At 42.0% G+C, this 27555-nt stretch overlaps 1 protein-coding gene across 1 annotated transcript; it reads left to right on the top strand.

Annotated features, from left to right (window-relative positions):
* Window positions 1-474: 474 nt before the first annotated feature.
* Window positions 475-11321, top strand: WDR87 (WD repeat domain 87). Its single transcript, XM_016165234.2, has 5 exons — window positions 475-546; window positions 1448-1618; window positions 1999-4880; window positions 5347-5600; window positions 5961-11321. The coding sequence occupies exons 1-5, from the start codon at window positions 475-477 to the stop codon at window positions 11243-11245; spliced, it is 8664 nt and encodes a 2887-aa protein (XP_016020720.2). The 3' UTR covers window positions 11246-11321.
* Window positions 11322-27555: the final 16234 nt, after the last annotated feature.

Below are 27555 nucleotides of genomic sequence, written 5' to 3'. Positions count from 1 at the left end.
CCATGGGCCTGCTTCGGTCAGTCTAGGTCAGGATGGAGGGGTCTGTGCTTTAAGACCTACCCATCCCCAGTCCTCACAGAATGCTCTCTTGACACACTACCATCAGCAAAGAACTGTTACTTGCCTGGGATGGCATTCCTTTCCAGTCCCTCTCTAGGTTTCTCTGCTTCTCTCACCCATAATATCTCACTGGGCTATGCTAGCTAAGATTCAATCCCCAACTCCTTTATTTACTCTCGCCAAGCCTCAGCTTTCTCATCTATAAAATCTACCTCACTGGGCTAGAGTGAGGATTAAATGAGGTATGTCTTATGCATAGTTCCTGATGTTCAAAAAGTGTCCAATAAACCTGAGTTCATGGGTCTTGCCTTCTGATTCCTAGCTCCTCAAAAAGTAGTAGTGGCTAAGCCGGCATCTTTTGGATTCCCACAGGTTTTTAAGCAACGGTCCTGAGGGGGACCAGGTGATAAAGTGATGTCTTCCCCCAGACTCATTCCCCTGTGGAAGGATTTTAAATACCTCATAAATGATATGTATAAAAGCAAGGTAAAGTATATGTAGGACATAAACATGTTATTGGTCTCTATCTTAATAGTTATGAGCACTTCGAGAAGCATAGATTTTTCTATGGAAGCACAAAGAAGGCAGGGGAGACCATAAAGACAATTGTCACCTTAGGAGGAAGTGGGCCATCAATTTCCACATGAGCCTAGGGACCTCTTGCAAGGACATTTTCATAGTGGATTGTGAACACTTAGAAGCATTGTAAGAGGAACCATCCCTCTGGGAAGAGAGATTTTTCTGAAAGAAAAGGGAGAAGGCATCGGAAAGAACATCTGCCAACCTCAGTTTTGCTATGGTTGGCTGTGTAAAAGGATCCCAGGTGCACATTGCATAGCACATGCTGTCACTGTGGGATCATATATAGTGTATATATGTCATTTTCCTCTGTCAAATTTCAGGGCCAGGTAGGGTGTCCTAGAAGTCTTACTTAGTGCAGTTTTAAACTTTAATAACTTAAAGCTGCATTGACTGTTGGGACGCCCTGTTACATTACATGTGGGTCTGTAGCAGAACACTTGCCTGAGTAATCTGTTAACTGTGTCTTCTGTGACATATGTACATTTTAGACAGAAGGGAGAATGTTAGGGGACAGGTATATATCACTTCATGTTAGGAAGAACATCAACTTTCCCCTGTGCTCGTACTATAAAATTTGCCCATAGAGGCCCTGTGGAGGTTTGGTTCTCTCTTGTGTTGGGGGTTTTGTTAAATGTTTGTGAAGTGTAGGTGTCCCAGAGGTGATAAGCTATGCATGTGTGGGTGTAACAGGAGTGGTCCTTGGGACTGTGGCATGACTTTGGGAACTGTTTCAATTGTGACTTGAGTGAGAATATGATTAGTGTACATGTGTCCTGGTCTTAGTTTCTGCTATGTCTCTCCCCAGCAAACTGTAGATGACCCAAAGAGTGAGGTAGTTGTGCTGAGTGACCGGTCCCAGATATTGTTCAAAGAGTCTCGCCATCCTCAGAATATGCCACTTATATGCTATTACTTCAGCGATGCCAACTTCTTTGCCTCCCTCTCGTGGGTGACAGCAACCACAAAAGAAATACAGGTAAAACTGCCTCGTCTTCCTCCTTCCCAGCCCATTCTACAGGAGACATGCCCATGGAAGCTTTTACCTCCAATGACAAAGGAAAATATATGCCTAAAGTGAAAGTGACCTGGGTCCAGGATTCCTCCCTCATCCTTTGTCCAATTACAGTATCCATGTTGAATAGATTTTATGGTCCCCCCTAAAGTAGGCCAAGATTAGGAAAAGAGTCCTAGCCATCCTGCTTCTGCATTATTTCTGACCACAATAAGCAGGGAGTAAAATCATTCTAGAATTTTCCAATTCCTCCTTAGCACAAGAACAGGGAAAAACAGCTTAATAGTCTGCCCTTCCCTCTTCTACTATCTTCTCTAGGCAGTTTCCATCTTATTCCCTTCTAGGCTGTAGTATGGATGAAGAGCAAAACTGAGGACATGGTTGAGAAGAGAACTTTCTCCATGACTGAACGATTGCCACCCATCCAGTCTATGGTCCACACAGGTTCCTTTCATATCCTTGTGGCCTACTGTGGTGACCTGTTACTGCGGCTCTTTGGGGACCACTTTCGGTCATTCAAACTCCTGGGTATAGTGCCCTGCCGCTTTAACATCAGCTGTCTCTGCTATGACCCGGAAACAAAGATGCTTCTGTCAGGCATCCTGGGGGCAGTGGTCACCTGGATCATTGAGCGGAGCGGCAGGGGCCTCCAAATCGCCCATGTGGTTTCCATGTCTGGTGAAGAGTTTGTCCAGGACATTGTGCTGAACGGCCCCAATGGCTCCCTCCTGGCCCTGTGTGAGACTGTGGTGAGGGTCCTGGAGCGCCAGGGCCTGGGCCAGCTGGGAGAGCTGAAGAGGTTCACTTCCACCACCAGTGGCTCCTCCATCACCTGCTGCTTCACCTGTTTCGATCAGGGCTTTCTCTACGCTGGAAACAAGACGGGGGAAATCCAAGTATGGAGCCTCAGTCGGAGCTACTCTCTGCACAGTTTCAAGGCCCATTCGTCAACAGTGATATGCATCCGCAGCCGGCCAGAAGCCCACACCCTGCTGACAGCTGGCAAGGAAGGCTTCATCAAGGAATGGAACCTGACTTCTGGGAACTTACTACGGCAGCTAGAACTTGGCGAGGAACTGTATCGACTCCAATTTATAGATAACATTACTTTCTTCTGCCAGACTACCCACTCTTTCTCCTTGCGCCGCCTGCCTTGCTTCTATAGCCTCTTCAACGTCTGTGGCTCCACTCCAGAGCATGTGCGTCGGGTCCGCTGTGGGAATAACTGGTTCCGGATCCTGTGCACTACCGAGGATGGCTTGTTGCGTTTTGTGTCCCCACTAACAGGGGATCTCCTGGTCCTCACGTGGCCCTTCTCAATCGTGGACCAGGCTGTGGACTGGGCCTACAACCCAGATAAAGAGGAGCTCTTTGTAGCAACAGGTGGCTCAGAGGTGCTGGTATTTGATACAACTCGCTGCCCCTGCCCAGCCAAGTATCTTCTATGCACCTCGCCAGATGCTCAGGACCTGGTACAATGCCTGGCGTATGGGCATTTCCACCTGGGTCGGGGTCTAGAAGGACTGATGTTCTCTGGACACCAGAGTGGCATGATAAGAGTGCTTTCCCAGCACAGCTGTGCTCGAATAGAGAAATTCATGCACTTTGGGGCTGTACTGGCACTCTGCACACTGCCCGGAGGACTTTTAAGTGGCCGAGAAAATGCTTTTCTTTGTTCCTATGGAATGGATGACTATGTACGCCTATCAGAAGCTGTGTTTGATGGGACCAGAGTAAATCTGCGGCCCCTTGCCAGCATTCTCAGCAGCTGTCACCTAAAACACCTAATACTCTTGCCAAAGTCTGTGGGTGCCATCACAGAGACTAACTGCCTACGTCTCTGGAAGTTCCATGACATTCTGGTCTCTGAGACACAGTTAGGCTCAACATTCATAGAGACATTGCCTCTGCACCAGTGTGCCATCACATCCTTCGATGTATGCCTGTCCTTGAGTCTTTTTGTTACAGGTGGAAGTGATGGCTCTGTCCGGATCTGGAACTTCCACGGGAGACTTGTAGCCACACTGGACTCGTCACTGCACTTTGGCCCAGTGTGCTTTGCAAATGACCGGGGTGACCTGCTTGTGACTTTCAACCAGAGTCTTTATCTGGTATCCTGTTTACAGCTGCTCCCCCCGACCCTGCTGGTTCGCCTTTCCTTTATGAGCATGGTAGATGAAGTGCTAGAAACCCCTAAGCCTTTCATACCAAGCTTCTTCTTCTCCTTTGAGACTATTTTTGTGCCCAAGTATGTTTACCTCGGACAGGGGCAACAGGAATTAGTAGGTCTGGAGAAACTTGTCAATAAGAGGGCCATTGCCTTTGACCATGCTGTGCCACACGTCATAGAAGAAGATGAGCAAGGGAGCGTTGTATTATTGTCTGCCCCAAGACAAGGTTCCTTGGATGAGGAGAAAACCAATGTAAAGAGTCAGGTCAGCAAACCTTATCCCCATTATGTGGTTCCTCCCCAACTACAGCTGACAACCTGGGATGGAATCAACCCCTATCAGATACTGAGATACTACTTTGGTCATGAGCGGAAATGGCCCTTAGCTCCTGATTGCTACATCCCGAACTCGGTGATTCGTGCCCGTCTTTGGCCAGAAGGCAGCCCGATATACCTACAGTGCAACCTACACTCACCCACACGAGAACTGGACTGGGACAAGTCCCAACAGTTCTTCTTCTGGCACCATACAGCAAGACCTATACATGACGTAAAAGAATATTCACAGGAAAAAGACCATGAAGACTTCCTAGAAATGAGAATGTCCCAGGATATAACCTACAGTGTCCTTACAGACTCAACAAACCGCAGTTGGCTGGGAAAAAGGATGAGTGAAATAGCTATTAATAGCTTGATTGAGACAATCCTCAACATCATGATCCATGCTCCTGCATTGAAGTACCAATGCTGTATTGGTGTGCTGGGGCAAATCTTTGCCTCTTACCAGGTGTCTCCTTCCCTGCGCTCTGAAACAGCCCATCGTCTGCTGGATGATACAACCAATTCTAATCCGCTGATCCGAGAGCTAGCCTGGGAAGGGCTGAAACGTCTAGGAATGATCACTCGTCTCTTTGCCATTCCCCTGGCCCAAGGGTTAATGGACAAGGACCAAAGAGTGAGGAATAAGGCCCTGAGCCTCATGGCTGACACTGGAGTCCAAACTAAGACCTCACTCTTAAACTTGATCCAGAACCGGGAGACTTACCAGGAGATGCAGTAAGTTCTTTGTCCCTTACTCGATTCTTTACCAGGTTCTCACTTTCTCCTCCCCCTTCCCCATTTTTTCCTTCCCTTCTTTCACAATCTCTTCATCCCTGTTCACTGGCTCTTCCTGTCCTTTTTCCTTATTCACAGTCTTTTTTCCATCCCTAGACTATCCTGACAATCCTGACTGCTCACTCCTTTCTCCATTTCTTCTCCTATTCCTGTCTGACTCCTACCTCTTTAAGCTCTCTTTTGGGTCTTTTTCTCCTACCCCTGCAGCCTCCATACAGATCACTCCATTCATTGCCATCTTATCTTCCTAGTGTTTTTCTTTCTTCTTAGCTATCCTTTACCTCTACATATGCTTTCTCTATTAGCTACTTTGCCAGGCCCCCAGCCTATTCCACAGCAGTTCTCTCCTCATTCTCCCTCTTCTCCCTAATTCAGCATGCCCCTTCTCCTCCTTTGACATCTACAGGCAGGAAATGATTGGGAAGGAAACCCTGGACCATTTGCTGGGGATGCGTGCCAAAGATCTCCAACTCCTTCACACTCAAGTGGAGCAACGACTGAATGAAAACCTGACCTTGTCACATGAAGATGAAAAGCCTGCTTTTTCTTTAGATATCTCAAGGGTTTCCAAGCAACATGATCTAATTCCTGAAGAAACTGAAGTTGTCATCAAGCCCAGCAAAGGCCCAAAACGCGGTCGAGCAGGGGGCAAAAAGCATAGTATGTATGGGGTGATCCAGTGCATGCCTAAGAGGCAGGGTACTTAGGGCTACAGTGGGTCAAGAGATATCAGGTAGGGGTAGAGATAAATGAAAAGATATTTTCACAGAAAAGAACCTTCCTAGGAAGAATCCACCCAAACTTAGGAAGACTCCAAGGCCTATCTCTCTAGGATTTTGGATGGGGGCATTGGAAATAAAGCAAGGAGAATGTCTTCTTCTTCTTCTTTTTTTTTAATGCCTCATTCCCCTCTATTGCTATTTCTGTTGCAGTTCCTCCTAGTCCATACCAGATATTAGGAAGGGTTTCATTTCAGCCTCCCACACTTTCCTTATCTACATCTCTTGATTTTCCCTGCAGCCCGAAAATTGTTGCGGGTCTTCAAGAAGATGAAAGAGCCAGGTCCCTTAGAGGATAAAAGTGATCAGAGTGAAGCTGTACCAGTGGTGGTGGAGGATACCGCCATATATCCTATAACGTCTTCAATCTCCAGTGTACTAAAGGCTTCAAAAGATGCTGAACAACAACCTACAGAGAAAGATGGCTCAAAGGATGTTGCAGTGACCCTGAAGATGCTGAGGAAAATACGTGACAAAAGAGGCAAGAAAAGAAGAGTTGATAAACACAAAAAGAGGTACAAGAAGACAAAAGAAGCTGATGTTATCACTGAAGAACCTGTGCCTAGTGTAAAGGAAGAACCAGTTGTGAGGAAGGTGAAAGCCAGAGGGCGGGGTATCACTGGACCTCCTGGCCACAGGGCTACCCCTGGAGATGGCTCATCATGGCGGGATGACCTATGTCGTCTTATGACCCTGAGGATATCTACTTCCCAAACAAAAATGTTAGATGCTCTAAGCACTGAGGTAGTGACCATGTCTAAACAGGCGCTGGAAGACAGGCACCCCAGCTGGGAGCTCTTTCGGAAGATCTGCCCCCTGTTGAAGAAAGAAAGTGAGGTTCTGCTTGAGGACCTTGACTGGGATGTAGCCTGGCCAGAGAAGGAACCAAGTTTTATTCAGGAAGAAGCAATCAGAGCAGACACGGTAATCACAGACATCGAAGAGATACCAAAGGAGCAAGAGCAAGTGCAAAAGAAAGCAAGGGACGTGCAGGACTTAGAGGAAACCCAGGTGATTCCCAAAAAACGCAAGAAAAAGAAAGTTATATTTTTAGAACCAGGTGACCTAACCAAGGGGAAACACATATTAAAGAAAGAGGAGAAATCCTCTAAGAAACCCTCTAAGAAAAAGAGGAAAGCAGTCCAGAAGGAAATAAAAGTGGATAAAAAAGAGAGAGAAATGACCGAAACAGAGAGAGATGTGAGTCAGGAAGTGGAAGAAATGGCCAAACTAGAGGAGAAAGTGGTTGAGCCAAAAGGAAGACCAGTTATGGATGAGAGGAAGTCTTGGCGGGATCAGAAGATGTCCTGGGATCAGTGGAAACAGGCGAATGGTGAGACAAAGAAATCTTGGAATGAGTGGAAGAAGGCCTGGGATATGAGGTCTCTTGAGAAAGAGGAGAAACCACAAAAAGACAAAGAGAAGCTATCCCTAGATGAGGAAAAACTGGATGGGGACGAGAAGACACTGGGATGGGATGAGGGGGCACTGGCCTGGAAAAAGAAGTTGTCGGACAGGTCCGAAGAGCAACTGTTCAAAGATGAGGAGAAAGTGACCCTGGAGGAAGAATTGTCTCAGGAGTGGGAAGAAGAAGGAGGAGAAGAAAAAGACGAAGAGGAAGAAGAAAGAGAAAAAGAAGAGCTGATGACAGAAGAGCAGAGACAGATCCAGGAAGAATATGAACAGGCCCAGGCTGAGAGGAAACGAGCCCAAGCTGAAAGACAACGAGCTCAAGAAGAGAGGAAACTGGCACAAGAAGAAGAGAAGTTGGCACAAGAAGAGAGAAAACTGGCCGAGGAAGAGAAGAAACTGGCCCAGGAAGAGAGGAAACTGGCTCAGGGAGACAGGACAATGGTCCAGACAGAGAGGAATGTTCTCGAGGAAGAGGAAAAACTGGCTCAAAGAGAGGAGAGAGTAAGCCAAGAAGCAGAGAAATTGGCCCAGAAAAGGATGAAAATGGCTAAGGAATTGGAGATACTAGCTAGAGAAGAAGAGAAAATAGCAAAGAAAGGAGGAAAGCTGGCCAAAGCAAAAAATATATTGGTCCAGAAAATGGAGAAAGTGACCCGGAAGGAGAAAGATCTGGCACAGCAAGAAAAGGAACTAGCCCAGGAATTGGAGGAGCTGACATGGGAAGAAGAAGAACTGGCTTGGAAAGAAGAACTGAATCAGGAAGAAGAGGAACTGGCTAAGGAAGAGGAGGGACTGGCTCAGGAGGAGGAGGCACTGGCCTGGGAAGAAGACAAACTGACTATGGAAGAGAAAAAACTCATCCAGGAAGAAGAGCTGCTAATCCAGGAAGAGGAGAAACGGGCCCAGGACAAGGAAAAACTGCCTGAGGAACAGCAAAGACTTGCCCAGAAAAGGAAGCAATTGATGGAGAAAAAGGAAAAACTGGCCCAAGTAATGGAAAAATTGGTCCAGAAGAAGGTGGAATTTGCAAACAAAAAGAAAATACTAGCCCAGAAGGGTAAGACTCTGGCTCAGGAAAAAGAGAAGCTGGCTCAGAAGAGGGTGAAATTGAATCAGAGGAAAGAGTACTTACACCAGCTCAAAGAAAACCTTGCTCAGAACAGAAAGAAATTAGTCCAAGTAAAGGAGAAACTGGACACTTACAAGAATAAATTGGTTCACGTAGAGGAGAAGCTGATGGAGGGAAAAAAGGAACTTTTCCAAAAGAAGGAGAAACTGGCCAAGGAAGAGAAAAAACTGGGCCAAGAAGAGGAAAAGCTGGCTGAGAAACAGCACAAGCTAGCCCAGGACAAAATGAAATTAGCCCTAGAGGCAGGGGCAGTATTTCAAAAACTGCAACTGCTCAAAGAAGAGCAGGATGTTATTAAGGCAGAAAAAGAACTGGGTATGGAAATAAAGAAACTGGCTCAAAAGAAAGTGAAACTGGCTGAGGGAAAGGAAATTCTCCCAAAGGGAGCAACTAAAGAAACCAAACCACAGAGGAAACTGAGTAAGAATGAACTAGAACTGATGAAGAGGAAATTGTCACTAGAAGAGAAGCTACTGATGTATGAAAATAGGCAACTGGCCACAAAGCAAAAGAACATTGCGAAAGAAAAATTAGAATTTACTAGAGGAAGGAGAATATATGCCCAGGAAGAAAGGAAGGTAGCCAAAATAATGAGGAAGTTGGCTAAAAAAAATATTTTCAAGAAACAATCAAAACAGAGCAGCAAAACCTTAAAGATACTTCAAAACCTTATCAAAAAAGAAAGGAAACTAACCCAGGAAGAAATACAGATAACAAAGGCAAAGAGGTCACTATCTATCAAGGAAAGGGGATTAAGCACGGAACAAAATGAAATTGATGCCAAAGAGTGGGATATTTCTGAGGAACAATCAGAAATGACCGAAACTGAGAAGAAACTGGCTGAGAGGCAGAGAAAACTGGCCAAGGAAATAAGAAGGATGATAAAGAAAGAGAAAAAAGTAGCTGAAACAGAAAGTAGATTGGCCAGGCAACACAGAGAAGTCATACAGGAAGAAGAGGAGGAAGGAATAACAGAAGAAAAAGAGGTAATGCCATTCCTTAAACAAAAGTCAGGAAAGAGTAAAGAGTTAAAGAAAACTGATGGGCAGCAAGGAGAGTTTCTCAGTCAAGTGCATGAAGTGGAAAGTGAAGAGAGCCTTTCTGGAGAAATGGAAAGCCTGTTAGATGAAGTGGAGCGAGAGAGTTTGTCTGAGGAGCTGGGAGAAGAGGAGGAGGAGGAAGAGGAAGAGGAGGAGGAGGAGGAGGAGGAGGAGGAGGAGGAGGAAGTGGAGGAGGAGGAGGAAGAGGAGGAGGAGGAGGCAGAAGTGTTTGAGGAGGATGCAAGCATGCATGATGAAAAAATGGAAAGTTTGAGTGAGAAAGAAGAGGAGGAAGAGGAGAGAAGCTCATTGGGAGAAGAGGTAGACAAGGAAAAAAAGATCTTAAAGGAAGAAAAACTATTTAAGTTACAAGAACAAAGAGGAAAGGACCTAAGAGGAAGAGAAACGCTACCATCTATTAGAAAAAGAATCCCTGAGGTCAAAGATAGTGTTATAAACCTGGGAGTTATGGAAAGCCCTGCCAAGAAACTGATCTCAATGGCTCCAGGGAGGAAAGAGGCTATGCCAGTGCCAGTGTCTGCGAAACAAATACCCTGGAAAGATAAGGCCACAGTACTTGAGACGCCCAGGATATTCCCAGAGACAAGGTTTATGGAAAAACAAGAATTGTTGAAGAAATATAAGTCCATTCCTCTACAAGTTTTGGATAGAGTTTTAGAGTCACAAGAGCCACACTTAAGGACCCCGTATTTTTCCCACGTATTGAGGAAGACCATGGAAGCTCAGAAACTCCAAGGCAAACCACAAGGGGACAGGTGGCAGTGGCTTTTGAAGCGTCATCCACCTTTGGTAGGACAGACTGGAGTACAATTACCTGTGCCCGAAATGCTGGATGAGGATGTATATGAAGACATAAGCCTCTCAGAGGCGCAGTGGACCCATTGTGTCCTAGAACGGATGGAGGCAGGAGAACAGCTTTCCAGGGACAGTTTCCATAGATTGTGCGAGCTTCTCAAAGACTTCGCCTCAAAAGGAACCTTAGAGTGGATACATCTAGCCAAACTTGAAGCTATCGTTTACCGTCACAGACAGGTCCTGGAATCACGAAGCACACATATCTCAAGACCCGGCAAGGAGCCGATGGGTCCAAAATACCTGAAAGTGATCCCTCCTATAAAAGGAAAGGAGAAGGAAGGCTGGCTAAAGCCTTTGGCTGTCCCCACACCAAAGTCCTCATTAGCTCCCAAGAGGATTCCAGAGCCAAAGGCTGTAAATTGGCATCTTCTAGGAGAGCCTTACAGAAGTGCACGGGCACAGCAGTTATCTAGTGCTCTCAGGGAGATGGAGATGCAACACTTTTATCCTGCCCCAAGAGACATTTTCAAGGGTGCCCATGCCTCTGTGGAAAAACAGACTCTAGCACTGATGTTTCAGAAGGACTTCTGGGCTTTTAAGGGTAAGGGTAGGTTTCCCAAATTGCCCAAGGTGGAGAAGAAGGCCCAGCCCAGCTCTAAAAAAAAGGAAGATGTGCCTCTATGGGAGACATTTGTAGCACTGTACCACATTTTGCGGATGTTACAGAAGCGATATGCGGAAGACAGTGCTGCTTGGATGGAACAGTTCTACCAGCTCATGGACCTGTACCAACTTAAGTCCCCCAGAATCCAGAGGCTGTTACAGGAGCTCCTACTGAGAGAGGCACCCAAATCCCATGAGATCATGTACGCAGAGGCCTTACGGCCCATGGAACTAGCTCCCGGGGAGCGGTTGCTCTACCGTCTGTTTTGTGGTGGCTCTCACATCCCTAGAGGTCCTCTGAAGTTCCAGGAGGTGGTATCCCTCCCAGGGCGGAACAACGTGCGTACCATACTTCCCATGGGCATCGCCCATTATGGGATCTTAGAACTTGCCTGGAAGAGCCTGCCCCAAGCTGATATTCACCTCACCATGGAACTGTCCCACATTGTTGCTCCTACCCCCTAATTTGGGACTGACTGGAGGTCAGGACTTTTCATTCCCACCTGGAGAAAGGCCTTCTCACCAGCATCCAGACTTTATTCCTAGGGCCCACACAGAGGTAGGGCCAGACCAAAGCCATTTCTCTACCCAGCTCCAGAAGCCAGCTTCTATATGTGGAATAAAGAGGAGGTTCTCACATCTGACAAGCTCTGTGATGCGTCCAGTTTCCTAAAACATTTCTCCAGAAAGGTAGCTAGGGAGACCAGGCACTCACATACTCCAGATAGCGGCAAAACTTACCCGAAGTGAGTAGTGCTCACCCTCTGAAGGCCTTCAGACAGAAGAATCTGTCCTTGTCCTCTTCCTTTCTTGTCTCCCACCATCCTCTCCTAAAGACGATAGGAAGGAAAGCACCTGGCACAAAATGTTTATTTCACATTAATATAAGAGGCATTAATATAATGGAAGGAAAATGGATTTTAAAATCAGAAAACTTGCATTTTGCTTCTTAGATTTTGGGGGTACATAGTGGTGGCAGACTCTATTTCCCTGGTCATCCCTCTGCATGCTGATGCCTTGAGCCCCAAACAGCAGGTGTGGTGGGTATTGAGGAGACCCTTGAAGTAAAGGAAAAAGCTTTCAACAAGTCCTAGCCAGTACCACCTGGTTACTGGATGGCACTGAGGGATAAGGCCATTTGAGGTTAAAGCAAAAAGAAAAGGAGGGAAGTCATGTCTTTCATTTCCTTCACCAATACCCGGACATAGGGTTTGGGGAAGATGACAGATTGAGAATTTAGAAGATTGAGTGAAAGTTCCCCTGCTCTCCAGGGACTTACGATCCTTCTAAGGAGACAAGAGTTGAAAACGGTAGTAAAGTGGAGGAGGTTGTCACTTCCAGTAATCATGTTTCTTCCCTGATCTCCTCTCCCCACCATGGAGACTTTAGAACTGCCTCTTTCCAGGGAAACTGAGTTTTTCAACAGCTTCTAGCAAGCAGCCCCCCTGTGCCATTTGCTACCCCCCATCCCGCCTTCCCTTTGCTATTCAGCTTCTTCCACCTGAGTTTGCTTTTGTGGGGAAGCCACAGATGAAGGGAAAGAGAACATTCTGAAAAGTTGGATTCACCTTGGAGGCCAAGGGCAATGACAGCCCTCAGTATACAGTTGGGCTCTTCCACATCAGACAATATATTAGGCCACATGGAGTATATGAGAGCTGTGTGCTGGGGACAGGAAGCCTCAAAAAGTATGACTTATCCTAGGAGCTGGCTAAGGCAGCAGAAATAAAACCGATCCATACACCTGAAACTAATATAGTATGTCAACTATAACTGAAAAAAATAAAAATGTAAAAATTAAAAAAAAAAAAAAGATGATCCAGCTCGCTCTGTAGTTTCAAACAGAATTATTTCTCCTTTTTGGCCTTTGTTTATCTATGTCAAAAAGAGAATAGTGCACAAATTACAAATACCAGGCATGAAAAAGGGGACATCACTAAAGGTCCTACAGACGTTCATAGGATAAAGACTATAATGAACTACTCTATGCCCATAAATTTGACAACATCAATGAGATGAATAAATTCCTTGAAAGACCAAGAAAGGAACAGCAATACCTATCCATGTATTTCATTCTGCAGGGTATCAGTGGGTCCTCTGGTAAAAAAACAAACACAACAAACAAAAACCCACATTGACAAAAAACAGTCTGTTGTGGTCTCAAAGTCAGGAAGTCTATGGATGGCTCTTCAGTGAGTCTCAAAACCTGAGTACTGGCTGTGACAACCTAGAGATCCTTGCCTGTCTTTGCCAGAATGGCAGAGAGCAGGACTTGTTCATTATGGAAAATTTCAATCACAAAAGTAGAAGAGAGTATTATAATGAACCCCCAGATCTTGTCACCTAGATTTAATCGTAAACATCTTGCAAATTTGCTTCATTTTTTATTGGTTGAAATATTTTAAAATAAATCCCAGACATGATATTACAACCCTAAATACTCTGATACTCTAATAAAAATTTCTTACATGATTGTTTTCACATATAACAAAATAATTCCTTAATAATCAATACTCTATGCAAATTTTCCTAGTTGTCCCCCAAAATGCCCTTTTATACTTTGTTTGAATCAAAATTCAAACAAGGTCTACATCTTGTTTGATTATAAGGCTTCCTAAGGCTCTTTTAATAGTAAACATTTACACTCCCTTTTCCCAGTTTTTTCACACTATTGATTTGTTGAAGACTGATTATCTTGTTTTGGATTTTTCTGATAGAGTTTTCCAACCTGAGTTCTGGGTATGTTTGTTTCAAAGGTCCATGAAGCTTGTGAAATTAGATACAACAGAATTGTGCTAAGTACTTCCCCTACCCCATCTTCCCCAGCTCCCAAGAAAAAGTCTGTTGCTTTCATCAGATTCTTGAGAAAATTCCTAACACAAACATGTTAAATTACCACTTAAGGAGAACACAGAGACACCTGGGCTTTAGCTCAGACATTTCCAATAGGTGAATAACCTTCAGCCAGTATCTTTCCCTCACTGGGTCCTAGACTTCTAATTTTTGAAGGGTTAGCTATACTTCAGACCTCCCCAGGATACCAGAAAGGGTTTCCAGCTCCCTATCAGTCTCCCAGAATGTGAACTCAGGGTAGTGTGAGAGACTTTCTCTACTATGCACAACTACAAACTACTCTGAACCAAAAAATAGGTAATAGGGGATTGACCTTGGGTAAGACCTCAAAGGGAGGAGGATCTTACATTTTCTGGAAGACTATTACATGTTCAAACTAAGGTGAGTGAATAAAGACATTAGATTGACATTGAGAAATGACAGCACGCAGAAACCTCTAGATGGCTTGGCTCTGAGGACAGTACCAGGGCACTCCAATGTTTAGAAGAGGGAGACAAAAAGGGGAACTGCCAAAGAAATTAAGAAGGAGCAGCCAAGAAGGTAAGAGAAGAACCCTAAAAGAATGCTGTCCAGACTTCAAGAAAAGAACACATTTAAGGTGGGGAAAGTGATAAACTATGTCAAATAACTGCTGATGGGTCAAGTAAGAGAAAGACTAAGAATTGACCATTAGAGTTAGCAACTAAATATAATTTGTAACCTTGACAAATGCATTTTACTGGAGTTGTGGGCTAGACAGCCTGACTACAATGGGTTTAAGAGAGAATGGAAGGAAAAAGTGGGTTCACTGAGTTTTTTGTTTTTATTTTTCAAATTTACAAAAATTACAAAAATTTCAAATTTACAAAAAAATTACAAAAATAAAATAATACAATAAACTTGTATACCTTTATTCAGATTTAACTATTGTTAACATTTTAACACATTTGCTTTATCATTATCTCTGTATGTGCCTATTACATATTTATCTGAATTATTTGAATGTTGCATTTAACACTTCAGTGTATGTTTCCTCTTACATAACCACTGTACAGTTATCAACTTTAATCTGCCAACCATATTCCAATGTCAGTTGACCTAATGTCTTTTATAGGATTCTTTCCCTTCTGTTATCAGAGCCAGTCTAGAGTCAGGTATTGCATTTAATCATCGTGTCTCTTTAATACCCTTTAATTTGGAATATTTCCACAGCCTTTGTTTGCCTTCGTAACACCCACTTTTCTACTGTGGTAAAATATACATAAAATTTACCATTTTAACCACTTTTAAGTGTACAGTTCTGTAGCACTAGTGCATTCACATTCTTGTGTAACCATCACCATCCTCCACCACCAGCACTTTTTCATCTGAAACCACCCATTACACACAATTCTCCCTTTCCCTCTCCCCTCAGTCCCTGGAAACCACCAATACACTTTCTATCTCTAGGATTTTGACTATAACATTGCCATTTTTGAAAATATAGTCACATACACACACACCCCACCCCACCCCCCATTCCCCACCCAAATACACTTAATTAGTTGAACATTTCTTACTTGGTGTTTGTCTGGTGTTTCCTCATGAATAGATCCAAGTTATGCATTCTTGAGCAGAATACCGTATAGATGATATTGCGCCCTTCTAGGATATCACATTGGTGATGTTAATTTTGATCACTTGGTCATTGTGTTACCCTATTTTTCCACTCTATTTTACTGTTTCCCCCTCTTCTTTGTACTAATAAGTCGTATGTGAGAAGACACTCTAAGACAATAAAATATTCTTCTCATCAAAATTTCTCCTAAGATTGAGCATCCATTATTAATTCTTGGTTGATCTAATCATTATCACTATGGCTGCAAAATGAGTTTCTGACTCCAGCATTCCCTCCATATTTTCCAGTCAGCCCTCAGCTTCTTGTATCCTTGTGCCATGCTCTCATGTTTTTTAACACTTCATTACTCTCTGGCATAATAAGATATTCCAGTCCCATCTGTACCCACCCTTCTCCAGCTCTGGAATTAGCTGTTTCTCTGGGGAGAACTGGTTCTTCTTTATGAGGAATGAAATTAGACTCTTGTGAGTTGAATTGTGTCCCCAAAAAATATATGTTTAAGTCCTAACCTGTGATACCTGTAAATGTGACCTTATTTGGAAATAGGGTCTTTGCAGATGTAATCAAATTAAGATGAGGTCATACTAGATTAGAGTAGACCTTAAATCCAATGACTGGTGTCCTTTTAATAAGAGGAAGATTATGAGACACACAGATACACAGGGAAGAAGGCCATGTGATGACAGAGGCAGAGATTGGAGTGATGCGACTACAAGCCAAGGAACACTAAGAACTGCCAGCAACCATGAGAAGCTAGGAGAGAGGCATGGAACAGATTCTTCCTCAGAGCCTCCAGAATTAACCAACCCTGCTGACACCATGAGTTTGGACTTCTGGCATCCTCAACTGTGAAAGAATAAATTTCTGTTGTTTTAAGCCCCTCAGTTTGTGGTAATTTGTAATGGCAGCTCTACAAGACAATTAAGATCTGGCAACTAAGTGTGCTCATTGCTATTGGGGCGACTTTTCTTTATGAGTCTTTCAGCAGACAGACAGACACACACACACACGCACACACACACACACTGGGCTTGCCAGTGCCCTTTGTTTTCCCCCTTCGTTTTTCTATTTTTCCCCTTTTAGGAGCCAGGCATTAAACAGTAGGGTTTTCAAAAATAACTGCATATAAAAGGAAAATTGGAAAGTGATCGTACCTGCCAGGGAAAAGAACTAAGAAGACCTTAAGTTTACACAATCAGGCTGAGCCTTGCCACAGAGACAGCCTGTGAAAATATTAAATTAAATTAAATTTAAAAAATAACCAAAACAATAACAAAAAAACCCAGCAAACCCAGGGGAAGAAAGAAAGTCTCATTTCAAAAGTTACCACATTATTAGATTCAAATGGCTAGTGTTGAACAATAACAAAATACAAGGCATACAAAGAAGCATGAAAGTATGACCTACTTAAAGAAGAAAAATCAGCAGAAACTGTCCCTGAAAAAGACTTCATTGCAGATATACTAGACGAAGAGATTAAAGAGTCTTAAAGAAGCTCAAAGAACTAAAGAATAATGTAGGGAAGGTAAAAAAAAAATGTATGAACAAAATGAAATTATCAATAGAGACAGAAACCCTAAAAGAAATGCTAAAAAAATACAATAATTGAAATGAAAAATTCACTAGAAAGACTTAAAAACAGATTTGAGCAGGCAGAAGAATCAGCAAACTTGAAGATAGGACAATGGAAATTATCAAGTCTAAGGAAATAAGAAAGACTGAAGAAAAATGAACAGAACCTAAGAGACCTGTGGGACACCAATAAGTAGACTAACATATACATTATGGGAGTCCCAGAGGCAAAGAGAAAGAGAATAGGACAAAAAAGGAGAGAGAGAGAGAGAGAGAGAGAGAGAGAGAGAGAGAGAGAGAGAGAGAGAGAGAGAGAGAGAGCGCATGCGCAAGTGAGTGCGCGTGCAGGGCAGAGGATAGAGGGACTATTTGAAGAAATACTGGCTGAAATCTTCCTAAATGGATGAATAACAACCAAGAAGTTTGACAAACTTTAAGTGAGATGAACTCAGAGAGACTGACACCAAGACACATTACAATCAAACTTTCAAAAGATAAAGACAAAGACAGAATCTTGAAAGCGGCAAGAGAGAAGCAAATCATCACATACAAGTGATCCTCAATAAGATTATCAATAGATTTCCCATCAGAAACTTTGGAGACAAGAAGGCGGTGGGATGATATATCCAAAGTCCTATAAAAAAATCTGTCAGTCCAGAATCCTATATCCAACAAAACTGTCCTTCAAAAATGCAGGAGAAACTAAGACATTCTCAGATAAACTAAAACTGAAGGAGTTCATTATTCCTGTGTCCACTCTGCAAAAGTTAATCAAAAATTAATATAAAAAAATTAATATCGGGAGGAAAACTGGAAAATTCACAAAAGTGGGAAATTAAACAACACACTTTTAAACAACCAATTGAACAAGAAGAAATCACAAGGGAAAATACTTAGAGATGAATGAAAGTGAAAACTTATGAGATGCAGTGAAAATGGTGCTAAGGGGGAAATTTTAGCTATAAATGCTAACGTTACAAATCAAGAAAGATAAGTTGACAACCTAATTTTACAACTTAAGGAACTAGAAAAAGAAGAACAAACTAAACCCAAAGATAGTATGAGGAAGGAAATAATAAAGATTAGATCAGAGATAAATGAAATAGAGACTAGAAAAACAACAGAGAAAATTAATGAAATCAACTGGTTCATTGAAAGAGCAAAAAAAAAAAAAAAACAAACTGACAAACCTTTAGCTGCTAGGACTAGAAAAAAAAAGAAGACTCTAATTCCTAAAATCAGAAATAAAAATGGGGACATTACTACCAAATCTACAGTAATAAAAAGGATTATAAGAAAGTAGTATGAACAATTATATACCCCCCAAATTTATAACCTAATGTAAAGGAGAAATTCCTATACACACAAAACCTTCCAAGACTAAATCATAAAGAAAGAGAAAATCTGAATAGGCCTATAACTAGTAAGGAGATTATATCAGTAATCAAAAATCTCCAGACAAAGAGTAGCCCTGGATCCAATGGCTTCACTGGTGAATTCTACAAAACATTTAAAAAACTACTAATAATCCTCAAACTTTTCCAAAAAAACTTAAAGAGAAAGAAATGTTTTCTAACTATTCTATATGGCCAGTGTACAATAAAGACACTACAAGAAAACTATAGACCAATATCCCTTATAAACACTGATGTAAAAATCCTCAAAAAAAGAAAAAAAAAATCCAAACAGCAAACTGAATTGGGTATCACATTAAAAAGATTATACAATGTGACTAAGTGGGATGTATTCCTGAAATGCAAGAATAGTTTAACATTCAAAATTCAATCAATGTAATACATCACATTAATAGAATAAAGGGGAAAAAACACATGCTAATTTCAGTTGATACAGAAAAAGCATTTCACAGAATTCCACACCCTTTTACAATAAAAACATTCATAAAACAAGGAATAAAAGCTATATATGAAAAACCCATAGTGAACATCATATTCAATGATGAAAGACTAAAAGCTTTTCCTCTAAGATTAAGAACAAGGCAAGAATGCCCACTTCCACCACTTCTATTCAACACAGTTCTGGAAGGTCTAGCCAGATCAATTTGGCAAGAAAAAGAAATAAAAGGCACCCGAATTGGAAAGGAAGAAGTAAAATGATCTCTGTTTGCCAATGAAATGATCTTATATGTAGAAAATCCTAAAGACTCCACAAAAAGCTGTTAGACCTAATACTAAATGAATTCGGCAGTCACATAATAGAAACTAAATTCAGTAGTGTTTTAAATGTAATGTTAACACACAAAATTCAGTTGTATTTCTATACACTAACAATGAATAATCTGAGTAAATTACAAAGATAATTCAATTTATAATATCATCAAAAAGAATAAAATACTTAGGAATTAACCTGACCAAGGAAGCAAAAGACTTGTACAAAGAAAACTACAAAACACTGCTGAAAGAAATGATGGACAAATGAATGGAAATATATCTTATGTTCATGGATTGGAAGATGTAATATTGATAAAATGTCAATACTACTCAAAGTGATCTACAGATCAATGCAATCCCTATCAAAATTTCGATGATCATTTTTGCAGAAACCCATCCTGAAACATGTATGAAATCTCGACACCCCCAAATAGCCAGAATAATCACAACAAAACCAGAAGCCTCATCCTTCCTTATTTCGAAACTTACTACAAAGCGACAGTAAACAAAATAGCGTAGTGGTGGCATAAAGACAGACATATAAACTAGTGAAAAAGAATACTGTAGCCCCTCCATATACTCAGAAGACTGATAGCTGCCCAGCCAGCAGCCAGGGAAGGCAGTACACATAGAGCTTTCAGCAGCGCCTGCTCCCAAGGACGATTCCTGCTGCTCCCGTGGACGTTATCCACTCCTGTAACCAAGCAGCACATCTCGCTCCCATGCAGGAGAAGGCGGCTGCTCCCCCAATGAGATCACTCCTCTCTCTGTGTGCATAAAAAACTCTGCTTGCACTTGGTCAGCAGCTGTATTCCTGTAGCTTCGACCAGCCACTGCTGAAGCTTCCCTGCCTTGTGAGTAGTAAACAGCATTTCTCACCTCTCTGATCCTCCTAGCAGTTCTTCCAGAATATCCAAACCCAGGTGCAAGCTCCAGGCCTCGGGCTCCTGCATTACAAATAGAGAGCCCAAAAATTAACCCTTGAATATACAGCCAGATCATTTTTAATGAGACTGCCAAGACCATTCGATGGGGGAAAGAATAGTCTTTTTAACAAATAGTACTGGGAAAATTGGATATCCACATGTAAAAGAATGAAGTTAGAGCTTTACTTAACACCATAAACAAAAATGAAGTCAAAATGGATCAAAGACCTAAAACAACAGAACTATTAGAAGAAAACAGAGGATAAAAGATTTACGATATTAGATTTGACAATGATTTCTCAGATATGACACCAAAGGTAGAGGTAATAAAAGAAAAAAATAGATAAATTTGACTTATAAAAATTTTTAAATTATGTGCATCAGAAGATACTATCAACTGAATAAAAAGGCAACTCACAAAGTAGGTATTTGCAAAAATACTTGCAAATCATATATCTGATAGGGGATTAATATCCAGAATATAGATATTCTCATAAAACTCAACAACACAAAACAACCCAATAAAAAAAAATGGGCAATGGACTTTAACAGACATTTCTCTAAAGATGATATACAAATGGCCAATAAACACATGAAAAGATGCTCAACATCACTAATCATTGGGGAAATGCAAATAAAAATGACAATGAGACACCACCTCATATCCACTCAGATGACTACTATAAACAACAACAACAACAACAACAAAAACAGAAAACAAGTATTGCTGAGGATATGGAAAGACTCTAACTTTTGTGCACTGTTGGAGGGAATGTAAAATGGTACAGTCATTGTGGAAAACAGTATGGCAGTTCCTCAAAAGATTAAAAATAGAATTACCATATGACCCAGCAATTCCACTTCTGGGTATACATATACCCAAAAGATTGAAAGAATGTTGAGGAGATATTTGTAAACTCATGTTTATAACAGCATTATTCACAATAGTTAAAATGTGGAAGCAATCCAAGTGTCTACTGATAGATGAATGGATAAACAAAATGTGTTATATACATACAATGGAATATTATTCAACCTTAAAAAGGAAGGAAATTCTGCAACATGCTTCAACGTGGATGAACGTTGGAGATGTTATGCTAAGTGAAATAAGCCGGTCACAACAACTGTCTGATTTCACTTATACGAGGTACTTAGTCAACTCATAAAGACAGAAAGTAGAATGGTGGCTGCCAGGAGCTGAGGGGAGGGTGGAATGGGGAGTTAATTGTTTAATGGGTATAGAATTTCAGTTTGACAAGTTGAAAATTATAAAAACGGATGGTGGTGATAGTTAAGATGGTAAATTTTAAGTTACATGTAATTTACCACATTAAAAAAAGCTGGAAAAAAAAACAAAGAAATAGAGAAATAAGATGCTAACTTGAGAATATGGGGTAAAATGAGGCTTTTTTTGTCTGTTTGTTTTATGAGGGCTATCATTGTATGTTTGTATGATGATGATAATGATCCAGGAGATAGGGGGACATTCCTAGAGTGATGACTTTGAATAGGTATTAGTAATCCAGTGTGCAATTATATGGGGGGGGTGTCTCAGATAGGAACATGCACTCATTTATAGTAAATGAGAAAGGGAGGAGTAGATGAACATAAATGGCATGGTGGGAGCATAAAGTTTTCTTCTGGCTATTTCTGATATTCTCATTGAAATACGATGCTAGGTGAAGGATGGAGGAGGTATTGGAAGTTTGAGGAGAGAAGTGATGAAATCGAGATCCAGGAGAGCAACAGAGTAAATAGACTTGAAACATGTAGTGAGATTACCAGGCAGCCGTATGTTCCTACTTGGGGTTAGTGGTCATGAATTTTAGTGAAACTAGTTAGAATGGTAGGTATTTCTCTAGCTATGTCCATCTGCATGGATGCAAGCATGCAGCAGGCAGAAAATTGGATTAAACAGGGCTGAGGTTTTTCTAGTTCTATACTATGGAGGGAAAGAGGAGTAAATTTGTTGAGAGGATATTCCAGAGTGATTATAATGATGGGCTATGAACCATGGACCATGGGTAAGTATGCTAAGGAGGGATGTGAAGATATGGGCGTGATAAGGCACAGGGAAAACGCTTTAGGATCAATGATTTGTACTGGGGTCCAAAAGTCTTTAGATGTGGACAACTATGGGGAGCAAGCTACACAGATAGAGGGGGTAGCAGTCAGAGGGGTTGTTGACCTCCTTCATGGCCTTAACTACTTTCATATTCTGATAACTCCAAATTTATATCTCCAGCCTGAATCTCTACTCCGAACCCTAGACTGGTATATCTAATTCCCTTTTTAACATCTTCATTTGGATGTATAGCAGGCATCTCAAACTTAAAACATCCAGATTTTTATGCCTCTAAAACTACTCCACCAGTTTTCCCAATGCTCGGTAAATGGCAATTTCTATTTTTCCATTTGCTCAAGCCATTTGGAATCACTCTCAACTTCCCTTTTTCAAACATACTCTACATCTAATCTATCAGCATATCCTATCTGGCTTCATCATCCAAGGAACCCTCTCCTACCTGGACTATTATAAAGAACTCAGTCATCCCACTGCTTCCGCCCTGGACCTCCTATATTCTAGTCCCCACTCAACAATCCTTAAAGGAGTCTTTAAAAGTGAACAACAGATCACACTATTCCCTTTATTCAAAATTTTTCGATGGTTCTCTAAGAGAAAAAGCCAAAGTCCTTACAATGGCCTAGAAGTCCTACATGATCTAAAGCAAAAACCTCTCCTCTCACCTAAGTACATATCTTGTCACTCTTCCTCTCACCCAGCTCCAGCAACCTGGCTCAAATACATGAAATGCCATCCCCCCTCAGGGTCTTGGCACTTGCTATTCCTTTGCCTAGAATGGTCTTCCCCCAGAAAAACACATATTATTCTTCATTTCCTTCAGATTTCTGCCCAAATATTGCCTTATCAGAGAGGCTTCCTTTCCTTTCTCTCTCTGGTATTCTCCTTACTCTGCTTTATTTTTCTCCACAGCACTTAGTAACTGACACTTCTATACTGTCTATCTCTCTCCACTTCATGTCCACTTGATGAAGGAAATCACTTTGTTTTGTTTACTGCTTATTCCCAGTGCCTAGGTACAGTGCCTGGAACATAGTTAAATGCTCAGTATATCTTCAATGAGTGAACATATATAAATCAGCTGTTAGCTTCTGTATGATCGAAGATAAGGCTTGGCTCTTGTGGATTCTGAAAAGTGATACACCAAGCTATTCAAGTAGTGAACTTTAATGAACTTAGTTCTAAAACTATAAAATCCACTTGCTCATCATGCTGGCCATATCACCAGAAGTACTAAAGGCTGTAACTTAGTAATGCTATCCCTTGGGTTCCTTCCAGCTATAATCTTAAAGGAATCTCAGATTGCTAAATTAATCAGAAGCAGAACTATAACTGGAGCCTATTCATTAAATCACCAATATTTACCGACCACGGTAAGAGCCACACACTGTGCCAGGGTCTGGGGAGGGGAAGAGAATGTGCAACACTGAATAAAATTCAGTACCTGCTCACAAGAAGAATACAGTCTAGCAGTTGAGATAGTCAAGTAATTATAAAGTAGATCAATAAGTGTTACATAGAAGTAGAAACTTCTGACAGTGCACAAGGGAGGGACACTGACCCAGTAGGGTTGAACAAGATATGATGGCCCACACCAGGATATGAGAGGTGGCATTTAGAAAGTAGAAACAAGAGGTCACATATGACAATCAGGTTTTCTCATGTAACTTGAGCACATGTTGTTTTTCCTGGAAAAGATATGGGTTTTTGTGTGAAGAAGGAGGAGGCAGAGAAAAAGCACCTGTGAGACAAAGAAATAAATATGTTCAGTGTATAATCAGAAATATGTGTCTGGAACTCAGAAGAAAAGTTGGAGACAGAATTTAGAAGTCATCAATATTATAGATATTAATTGAGCTCCTGGAAATTAAGATTATCCAAGCAGTAAGAGTAGAATGAGATAAGGGTATAGGATATGAGTCTAAAGAGCACCAATATTTAATGGATCGTTAGAACCGGAGGAGACTTCCATATTTTTAATATCTATATTTATTTATATTATTCTAAAAGCAAACACAAAGCTTCCAGATCAGAGATTGGTGTTATTACTATTATTACTTATAGCAATAATTGTTTAGTTCCCTATGTCCAATACTCTACAGGTAACATAATAGGAGTCAGATAAACCCTGCTCATGAAAACGGTTTTGTTTTGATTTTTAAATCACAGGAGAGGAACCTGGAAATTATGAATCTGAGAGTTTATATAGATAACGTGCTGCCTACCTGTCACCTGCCATCCTAAGGAAAAAAAATTTGATCTCCCTAATGTAAACAAATCCCTGGGAATATAAGTAAGTTATCTGAGGAGGATAAAGAGGAAAGTTCCTAACTTATAATGCAGGGATTTGGATCTGAGAGAGTTTCATTACCCTTTGAATAGAACCCATTACACCTCCAGGTCTAACACTACTGGAATGTGGGGAGCAACTGGGTCTGGAGAAAAGGAGACATTCCCTAGCATATCATCCTCCTCTGCTTGAGAAACACAACCATGCAGAAACATGACAATATTCAAGAAGCATGACTTGAGTGAAAAGCCAGAAAGAGACAAAAAAACAATTAAGAAAGTATAGGACCAGAGAAGCCATGAGAGAGGACTGTTCCAAGGAGAGAGTAGTCAATAGGGTCTGTTACTGCAGAGGTATGAAAAGAATTGATGGGGAATTATTGGATTTAGCAGAAGAAGAGTATGATGACCTTCACCAAAGCAGACCTGGTGGAGTGATGGGGGTTGGAACTGGATTGCAGGGTTGAGTGGCGAATAAATAATGAGAAGAAAAGACAATGTGAACTCAGTAGGACTGACTATGAAGTAGATGGAGGAGATAAAGCGGTTTCCTGTCAGAAGGTAGGGTGGGAACATTTTGATATGGGAGAAACTCACATATATTTGATATGCTGATGGGGCCAAATCAATGGAGATGGTAGTCTTGAAGCTCTAGGGAAAAAAGCAGAATACTGGTTTAAGTGAGGTCTTTGAGAAAACAACAGAGAATGGGGTCCAGAGAATAGCTAGAAGAATTAGCTTTAGACCAGGGTAGAAGGTATGGGTGTGAGTCCATTTTTCCAACATAGTATGAGGGATAAGAAAAAATAGGTAAGACCGTAGGTGTGATAAAAAGTTAAGGGAATTAAGAAAAAAATACTCAACAATACTTTTTAAAGCCTGGTGACTATCTTGGTAGGTATAAGGACCAATGTGATGGAATTTTGCAGTAGGAGAGAGATCGGGTTCGGCTCTGAATACAGCATGGGCAAGTGGGAATTTGTAGCCAAGGAGCAGGGTGGGGTCAATGGATGGAAATTATTAAGAGGAAACATCAAGGGTAAGGGGAGAGTCTTGTTAAACTGGCCTAAAAGGATTCTTGCTGAAGGCAGCCCCCGGTGACCAGATGTCACCTGGGGATGGTGGAGGATAAGAATTACATATGGAGGGTGATGAGATATGAGGGGCGGGGGTTCTTGGTAAAACTAAATTTTATAAGGAAGTGCACAGACGGGAGCCTGTCCCATCTAATACATTCTCTTTTTTGAGTGAAGTAGAAAGTTATTTGCTGGGAGTGGGCAGGGAGTGAAAAAAGTCTTGAGTTTGTAGGGCACCCAACTCTAAGGATGCACAGCATTCTCCAGGATTGCTTGGATGCCTAGGTGCAAGAACAGTGAATGAAGTTGTCAAACAAAGCAAATTCAGGCTTGGATAGGGAGAGACTATTCAGAGACTGCTGCAATATAGAGAATGCTGCCACCTCAGGCTCTGCAAATGTGTCAAAATCAAACAATGGCTTTTCTTTTACAGGGAGGGCTAAAAGGAACTTTTAAGGAGAAATTGAGTAAGCAAGGAGGTGAGCAGACAGCATAACAAGGTTCATCCGACAAGGTAAAATTTCCCCCTGTTCAGCTGATAACTGATTCTCAGGAAGAATTGTTCGAGGAGGATGTTCTGCATTTTAGTGCTTGCTTGGACTTGAAGTGAAGCTAAATTTCAGAGGCTTGTTGGGAGGAAAACCACGAATGTATGATTTCAAAGAAACTAAGTGAAGAACGTACATCAAAGAAGAAGGAGTGATCAATTGTATCAAGTGCTGCTAATAGGTCAAGAAGAATAAGAACTGAAAATCAACCACTAGATTTATTTAGCAAGTCAACCGTAACATTTAGCAAGATGAAAATTATTGGTAACCTTAACAAGAACAATTTTGGCAGAGTGATGGGTGCAAAAGTCTGATTAGAGTGGGTTCAAGAAAAAACGAGAGGAGGTAAATTGGAAGCAAGAAATATAAATGATAGTTTCCATAAATTTTGCAGAATTGGGGCAGTAGTTGATGAGACAAGAGGACTAAAGTGTGTATGTGTGTGTGTGTGTGTGTGTGTGTGTGTTTGTGTTGGTTTTCAAATGGACAGAATTGCTAGAGTCAAGAACTTGAGAGACAAAAAGGGATGGGATCTAGTGCTCAAGTGGAGGGACTAGTTTTAGGTAATGAGTAGTTCCTTTTTGCAGAAAGCAGTATATATGGGCACAGATGTAGGCAAGCAGGTAGGCGCGTGAGTCTGGAGATTCTCTTCTGATTGCTTAAATTTTCTCGGTGAAGTAAGAAACAAGCTTTTCAGTTGAGAGAAAGGCAATGGGAATACATGTGGGTTTGAAAAGTTGTGTACGGTAGTGAACGAACTTAGAAAACAAAACAAAAAACAGTGCTTATCAGGACACATTGGAACCATTTGCGGTTTCACGGTTATAACTTCACACAGGCACCAGAGTAGCTATGCACCTTCCTCTCACCACCCTCCAGGCCCAGGTGCAGCTAGACTACCTAAGGAGAGAAGTTGTCGCACGGTGCATGCTGGGAAAGCTCCTTCTCTACACGGGACTTCCTGGGAGCTGTAATCTACTTGCCGCCTCCACATTTTTTCTCAGGAAACTTTAAGAAGTGGGGAGACACAAGTTACTACGAAGGAGGCACACTGGGAACAGGTCTTCCAACATCGGGTATGTTAGGAACTATAGTTCCGGTCACCTCCCCACACTTCCTTTCCAAACTACTTGTCGCATGCAACACCAGGGTAGCGGTGTTGGCCTGACCGGGAAGTAAGGCCCAAGGAGCTTCCCCGCGAGCATACTGGTAATCGCAGTCTCCAAGCAAGGCGCGTGAGAACTTGAGTCCCCCAACAGCTCCGTTATCGCAGGGAGACGCTGGGAAACAGACTAGACTGTAGGGAAAGGCGCAACTCACGAAACTTGGGAGGGATCGTACTGGAAACTGCAGTTTCTCCAACGCAGGGCACAGCTGGAGACCGGAAAACCCACTCTCGCAGCCGCCACGTCCCCTGGAGAGATGGGGAAGGGTATGGCCCAGGGAGCGTCGCATCGTGGACGCTAGGAAATGCAGCCCCGCCTCTGAGGCCCATACTGGGAGTCGCGGTCCGCTTGCCTTCTTGAGTGTCGTTCCGAACCCAGAAGGACGAAGTGTCCGCCCAAGGGAGGTCCCGCACGACTCCCGCCCTGCCGCCCTGTCACGCAGGTTCCCTGGCCCTCCCTACTTGTGTCTGTCTCTGAATTGGAGTGAGGAGAGCCGC

This window comes from Rousettus aegyptiacus, unplaced genomic scaffold (assembly GCF_014176215.1).
Source record: "Rousettus aegyptiacus isolate mRouAeg1 unplaced genomic scaffold, mRouAeg1.p scaffold_m13_p_14, whole genome shotgun sequence".
Lineage (NCBI taxonomy): Eukaryota > Metazoa > Chordata > Mammalia > Chiroptera > Pteropodidae > Rousettus > Rousettus aegyptiacus.
This window is presented reverse-complemented; position numbering and strand designations above follow the sequence as displayed.